This window comes from Boleophthalmus pectinirostris, unplaced genomic scaffold (genome assembly GCF_026225935.1).
Source record: "Boleophthalmus pectinirostris isolate CB_2022bp ecotype Guang Dong unplaced genomic scaffold, ASM2622593v1 HiC_scaffold_15, whole genome shotgun sequence".
NCBI lineage: Eukaryota > Metazoa > Chordata > Actinopteri > Gobiiformes > Gobiidae > Boleophthalmus > Boleophthalmus pectinirostris.
The window spans coordinates 1,046,213-1,053,712 of NW_026571070.1; the positions used below are offsets into that span (position 1 = coordinate 1,046,213).

General features: G+C 49.5%; 1 protein-coding gene across 1 annotated transcript in view; it reads left to right on the forward strand.

Moving 5' to 3' along the window:
- The window catches only part of LOC110173959 (dynein axonemal heavy chain 5-like), a 102,650-nt gene that overhangs the window by 80,718 nt on the left and 14,432 nt on the right, over positions 1-7,500 (forward strand). The window contains 9 exon segments of the mRNA XM_055151203.1: positions 1,203-1,370; positions 1,581-1,685; positions 3,191-3,304; positions 3,465-3,641; positions 4,258-4,452; positions 5,389-5,544; positions 5,637-5,819; positions 6,633-6,803; positions 7,220-7,471. Of these exon segments, the coding sequence (XP_055007178.1) occupies positions 1,203-1,370; positions 1,581-1,685; positions 3,191-3,304; positions 3,465-3,641; positions 4,258-4,452; positions 5,389-5,544; positions 5,637-5,819; positions 6,633-6,803; positions 7,220-7,471 (1,521 nt within the window).

Consider the following 7,500-nt stretch of genomic DNA (forward strand, 5'->3'; position numbering starts at 1 on the left):
TTTTATTGTGTGCATTTGTGTTCAGTCAAGCGGTAATGGAGGAAACAGGGTCAGATTTTTGACATTCAAATGTCTCTTATTCAGAAACTAGAGGAACTATTGAATAAGTAAAGTATCAGAATGTAGGAAAGAGTTACACTCCAACAGGGTCAAGTTAAACCTGTGAGATTCTTTCAAGTTCAAGACAAAAAATTAAAAAGCTCATGTCGGTAACAGAGGGAATGAAATATGCAGCACTTTTTGGGCAGTAAATCCAAACAGTGATAACTCTTGGTTCTCACTTCCATATCCTTAACAAACTGGTTTGAATATTTGCTTCATATAGTTTTCTACCATATGGAACAAGATTAGGTTGAAAAACCTCTGACTTTTTGACTCATGAGATTTTTTATGAAGAAAGTTCATGGTAACGGAGGGAAAAGTAACGGAGGGAAAATTGTACAAACAAGTAGAAGGTGCAGGATTTTACATCATTTGTCACTTTTTTCTTCTGAAAACTTTAATATTACTTCAAAATGAAAGAAACTATTTCTATAAAATATGTCAGTCCTTCCAAGAACATTTTTATCATTTTAAATACTTTTTTTTTTTTTTAAATCCTGTCCCTTCATCAACAGTTCAAAGATGGAATAACACAAGATATGATGAAATACAAACATTTATTTACATGATTTTCAGGTCTTTGAAATTTGGGAAATAATTTTTGTTCCATGTTTCATTCATGGTCTGTTTAAAACATATGGAACTTTAGAACCAAAAATGGTCCAGAAAAAAGGTCAACAGTTTGATAAACTCGAGTACATATGTATCTGTTCAATACACTTTTATATCAGATGAATTCACTTGAAGTTTTGGTCTTGTTGTTTACTTCTGGACTTTGCTCTTGTGCGTTTGTGTTGTGGCGTTTGCATTAAAATCGAGTCCCGCGGTCATTTCCGTTGTGGCTTTTTGTTGTGTTGTTGCGTTTGTTGTGACTCGTCTCCACTTCTGTAATAATCAGTGACGCTGGGAGCAACACATAAAATGTCATTCTAATTTGAGCCTCTGGTTACACATTGTTCCTCATCACAAACACACCTGGAGTCGTGTTCTGTTTCCTTCACATGTTTGAGTAACTCTCGATGATTCGTCTGTCGGGTTCAAACTGCCCCCGTCCCTTTTGAAAGTTCCACAGTGCAGCTTTAATGTTGGTGTTTCCTCAGGATTCCATCACAGAGGAGGTGGTGGAGCTCGTGGCCCCGTACCTGCAGATGGACGACTACAACATGGACTCGGCCAAGAGAACCTGCGGTAACGTGGCAGGACTCTGCTCCTGGACACAGGCCATGGTCGACTTCTACGCCATCAACAAGGAAGTCCTGCCGCTGAAGGTCTAGTCCTGGTTCAGTCCTGGTTTAGTCCTGGTTCAGTCCTGGTTTAGTCCTGGTTTAGTCCTGGTTTAGTCCTGGTTCAGTCCTGGTTTAGTCCTGGTTTAGTCCTGGTTTAGTCCTGGTTTAGTCCTGGTTTAGTCCTGGTTTAGACCTGGTTTAGTCCTGGTTTAGTCCTGGTTTGACTCTGGTTTGACTCTGGTTTCTCCACAGTCTAATCTGGCTCTTCAGGAGGCTCGTCTCCTTGTGGCTCAGGCTGAACTGACCAAAGCTCAGGAGCAGCTCGACGCCAAACAGAAGGAACTGGACCAAGTTCAGGTCAGAACCCGACGTCCTGATCCGATCACGACTACAGACTGTGCGTCTGAACGGACTTGACTCACCCGCTCAGCCCCACGGTACAGACAGGAAGTGTTCATGGACGTGACTGGGCTCCATGGTTTGTGGCTCTTCTCACTCACTCTGACCTTCAGACGTTGACCTGAACCACAGGTCAGTCGTCCCCAACCTTTTTTACACCACGGTCCAGTTTAACGTGAGATCATATTTTAACGGCGCGGCGGATCAATAAAACTGGTTTATTGTAAATATAATAATAAATGTTTCCAAAGACGTTTGTTTTTTACTCATTCTGCAGCTTGTGGGTTTAATATTAGTCTGAGTTCAGATGCACCTGAAGTTTCCCAAATCAGATTTTTTGTCTCTATGTTCCTGTATCTGATCTTTTAATGTGAGTCTGAACCACACAGATGTGATGTTTTCACATGTGACCAGGACACTTGGATCTGTGCTCCTGAAACTGATCCATATCTGATCTTTAACATGTGACTTGAGTGTGAACAGTCAGGTCACATTCATCCACCTACACGTCATCAACAAGACACAAACGTCACTATTCTGCACTGAAGTAGAGAAAACTGTTCATGATCCATGTGACTGAAGTGAAGCACATCTCCACTCACCACAAAACACCACCACCAAAAACCTGCTCCTTCTCCTTCTCAATCTCCTCCTTAAAACAAGTCAGTTGTTCATGTTGTGGCTCCGGTACGAGAGGAACTTTAAAATCTCCAGGTGTAAACACAGAGACGCTCGCTGCGGTTGACGTCGTCGTGTCTCCAGTGTCACATGTGGGACACTTTTGGACCGTTTAATGTTCACACTGGAGTCACATACAAGTCACATTTAACTGGAAATGTGAACGACCTCGAAAAAACATCGACGTTCACAAAAAAATGTGAATTGAGCGTTAAACCTGCAGACTGAACGGAGACTCAGTGCTGATGTGACACGTGACAAAGACGACATGAATCAAGAGTCCAGATTCGGATAATTAATAAAACAGAAATAATGCAAGTTATTTATTCTTTCTGTGTGACCTCGTACCAAACGACCCACCGACCGCTGCCATGGCCCCTTTATATAAAAGGACGTAGCGTTAACGTTCTCGTCGCCGAGTTCCAAACAGGAAGTTTGTCCGGGCGGCTCTTCCGGCTCCTTTTGACTACGGCTCTAGTCACTTTGATCGGGATCTTGTGGCTCCTCGCTGGACCTGCCTCGGCGTTTTGCTCTTAAATGTTTGTATTAACAGGGTCAGAATTTTTTATTTCTCTATTTTGTCCCTAAACCAAAACATGAACATGAATAACGGACCAATCAGATCGCTGCCCCCAACCCTACGTCTATCAGCCATGAAGAAGATCAAACTGGAGAAGGAAGTGTGTTTCTTATCTTTGAGCCCCTTTAGTTTGACCCGAACCTTTCACCTCGCTTCAGTTTGTAGCTAAAAACGTAAATACTAAGATGTTTTGTTTTTGTGAAAGGTTTTGTACGACGCAGCGATGAAGGAGAAGCAGGACCTGGAGGACGACGCTCAGAACTGCAGAAGAAAAATGTCCAACGCCACCGCTCTTATAGACGGACTCGGAGGAGAGAAGGTACTGGGTAGACCTGGTTTAGTCCTGGTTCAGTCCTGGTTGGGTCCCGGTTCAGTCCCGGTTGGGTCCCGGTTGAGTCCTGGTTGAGTCCTGGTTGAGTCCTGGTTTAGTCCCGGTTCAGTCCTGGTTGGGTCCCGGTTGAGTCCTGGTTCTGTCTCAGGTGCGGTGGACCAGCTCGTGCTCAGGTCTTGAGGCTCAGATGGAGAGTCTGGTGGGAGACGTGCTGCTCTCCTCTGGGTTCCTCTCGTACTCTGGGCCCTTCAACCAGGAGTTCAGGGATCTGCTGCAGGAACTCTGGAAGAACCTGATGGAGGAGCACCACATCCCCTTCAGCCAGGTGAGGACTCGGCACGTTTAATGTCTGGTCTCAGGTCTGGTCTCAGGTCTGGTCTCTGGTCTGTGGTCTCAGGTCTGGTCTCAGGTCTGGTCTCAGGTCTGGTCAGGTCTCAGGTCTGGTCTCAGGTCTGGTCTCAGGTCTGGTCTCAGGTCTGGTCTCAGGTCTGGTCTCAGGTCTGGTCTCAGGTCTGGTCTCAGGTCTGGTCTCAGGTCTGTGGTCTCAGGTCTGGTCTCAGGTCTGGTCTCAGGTCTGGTCTGGTCTCAGGTCTGGTCTCAGGTCTGGTCTCAGGTCTGTGGTCTCAGGTCTGGTCTCAGGTCTGGTCTCAGGTCTGGTCTCAGGTCTGGTCTGTGGTCTCAGGTCTGGTCTCAGGTCTGTGGTCTCAGGTCTGTGGTCTCAGGTCAGGTCTGGTCTCAGGTCTGTGGTCTCAGGTCTGTGGTCTCTGGTCTGGTCTGTGGTCTCAGGTCTGGTCTCAGGTCTGGTCTGTGGTCTCAGGTCTGGTCTCAGGTCTGGTCTCAGGTCTGTGGTCTCAGGTCTGGTCTCAGGTCTGGTCTGTGGTCTGGTCTGTGGTCTCTGGTCTGGTCTGTGGTCTCAGGTCTGTGGTCTCTGGTCTGTGCAGGACATAGACGTGTCGTCTCTGCTGGTCGACTCGGGGACGGTGGGGGTGTGGTCTCTTCAGGGTCTCCCCTCAGACGCTCTGTCGGTGCAGAACGGCATCATCGTGACCAAAGCCCCGCGCTTCCCTCTGCTCATCGACCCCCAGGGACAAGGCAAGACCTGGATCCAGAACCGCGAGAGAGAGCGCCTCCTGCAGGTCAGGGCGGGGTCAGGCCGGGGTCAGGGGTCAGGGGGGTCAGGGCGGGGTCAGGGGTCAGGGCGGGGTCAGGGGTCAGGGTGTTTGTGTGACCCCATCAAACACAAACCTACTTGAAAACTGTCCATTGTTTGTGCTTTGTTTTTCAACCAGTCCCAGGAAGCTTGAAAATGCTCTAAAACGACAAAACTGGAGTCAATCATTTGTGCTTCGTTTGTGCTGCAAAAAGTGACATTTTTGTGATTATGGTTCTTAAAATATCAGCTGTTTTATTTTGGACCGATGACGTCATCCAGCCCCTCAAAAGTTAAACAGCCTCAAAACCCGACTAAAGCTCAGTCTGAACCTCTTCTGTCCATTTGAACATTAGTCTTACTGATGTTTCTGTGTTTGATGATGGAGTCCAACCTCTGCAGGAAGGTTTATATCGAGGGTTTTTCTTTTTGTCCTTCAGTCTGATACTCTTTTTTTTTTTTGGTGACCCGCCTTTTGGTTTTCAGAAACTTGTCACAGAGATACTCCAGACTTTTTTACACTGATTTTTGTCCGAGCCTAAAATGCCGTCGATCTCCCTCCGTGAATTTCTTCCATTTGTCACCTTTATCATCAGTGAGCGTCGAGTCGTACACATGTTTGTATTTCCACAACATTTCCTCCAGCTGTGACTCAAAACCATCCATTTTTTTCTTGCTGCGCACCGGAAACAGATAAACCACAAACACATAAATAATCAGAGCCAAATGTGGGACAGAGCTGCAGAACTGACGAACAATGTTCTGCTCAGCTGAGGTGTCAAGAACAAACCACAAGAACTGCCCAACAGGAGCTGGACACACAAAATGACATCATTTTGTGGGTTCAGTCCTCGATACAAGAACAAAGTTCTGATGTTCTTATGAAATATGAATAGGCCTTCAGTTTCTGGTCCTCGTGCAGGTGACGTCTCTGAACCATAAGTACTTCCGCTCTCACCTGGAGGACTGTCTGTCTCTGGGGCGCCCCCTGCTGATCGAGGACGTGGGTCACGAGCTGGACCCGGTGCTGGACAACATCCTGGACAAGAACTTCATCAAGTCTGGATCTTCCTTCAAAGTGAGTCAAAGAGTCTTGGTTAAAGTTGTTCTCAGGTCAGATGGAGAGTCCGCGGTCTGGAGCTGGTGTTGGATGTTCTCCCTGTGCCTCAGGTGAAGGTGGGGGACAAAGAGGTGGACGTGTTGAAGGGTTTCTGTCTCTACATCACCACCAAACTGTCCAACCCGGTGTTCAGCCCCGAGGTGAGCGCCCGCGTCGCTGTGGTCGACTTCACCGTGACGCAGAGAGGCCTCGAGGACCAGCTGCTGGGACGAGTCATCCTCATCGAGAAACAGGTCCACCAAACAAACAGCTACACCTGGTCTGGGCCTGGTCCTGGTCTAGTCCTGGTCTGGGTCCTGGTCTAGTCCTGGTCTGGTCCTGGTCTAGTCCTGGTCTAGTCCTGGTCTAGTCCTGGTCTAGTGGGGACAGGTGAGGGGGCGGGGACAGGTGAGGGGCGTGTCTCACCTGTGTGTCGTTCAGGAGCTGGAGGCGGAGCGTGACAGGTGAGGGGGCGGGGACAGGTGAGGGGGCGGGGCGTGTCTCACCTGTGTGTTGTTCAGGAGTTGGAGGGGGAGCGGGGGGTGGTGGGGCGGGACAGGTGAGGGGGCGGGGGCGTGTCTCACCTGTGTGTTGTTCAGAGAGCAGTGAGCTGGAGGGCGGAGCGTGTGACAGGTGAGGGGGCGGGGACAGGTGAGGGGGCGGGGCGTGTCTCACCTGTGTGTGTCGTTCAGGAGCTGGAGGCGGAGCGTGTGACAGGTGAGGGGGCGGGGACAAGGTGAGGGGGCGGGCCGTGTCTCACCTGTGGTGTCGTTCAGGAGCTGGAGGCGGAGCGTGTGACAGGTGAGGGGCGGGGACAGGTGGGGAGGCGGGGGCGTGTCTCACCTGTGTGTCGTTCAGGAGCTGGAGGCGGAGCGTGTGACAGGTGAGGGGGCGGGGACAGGTGAGGGGCGTGTCTCACCTGTGTGTCGTTCAGGAGCTGGAGGCGGAGCGTGTGACAGGTGAGGGGGCGTGTCTCACCTGTGTGTTGTTCAGGAGCTGGAGGCGGAGCGTGTGACAGGTGAGGGCGGGGACAGGTGAGGGGCGTGTCTCACCTGTGTGTCGTTCAGGAGCTGGAGGCGGAGCGTGTGACCCTGGTGGAGGAGGTGACGTTGAATCGCAGGAGGATGCAGGAGCTGGAGGACAGTCTCCTGCTCAGACTCAGCTCCACACAAGGATCTCTGGTGGAGGACGAGTCCCTCATCCAGGTCCTACAGGTCACCAAGACCACGGCTCAGGAGGTACTACTAATACTACTAGTACTACTACTGTACTACTTCTACTACTACTACTACTACTACTGTTAGTACTACAAACAGGACTGCAGTTGACGAGGTAAAAGTACTGTTACTTCTGTTAGTTCTTGGTGTTTTTCTGTTCTCAGTTGAGAGGAAAAGGTAAAAAAGTAAAACATACAAATCCTTTTCTGAAAGGAGGAAGTGGCTCATCCCAAACAGTCATGTACAGAACCCCCGTCCTTTTAGCTCTTTACCTTTTTGTTGTCTTCTGTTTATTTTCTCTCAGCACCAACTTGGAAACTGTTTTGTTTGTAAAATGTGCTGTAGAAATAAAGTGGATTTGGATTTGATATTCAGAACTTCTGTGTTGATTTTCACCAACTCCTGACCTCTGACCTCTGACCCCCTGACCCCTGCAGGTGAGCGAGAAGCTGTCGATCGCGGCGGAGACGGAGGTGAAGATAAACCAGGCGCGTGAGGAGTTCCGCCCCGTGGCCACCAGGGGCAGTATCCTGTACTTCCTGATCGTGGAGATGTCGGCGGTGAACGTCATGTACCAGACTTCGCTCCGACAGTTCCTGGGCCTGTTCGACTCGTCCATGAAGAACTCCGGCCGCTCTCCGGTCACCGCCAAACGGATCGGGAACATCGTGGAGTACCTCACGCGCCACGTCAGTCACTACACGACCACAGCGTGTGT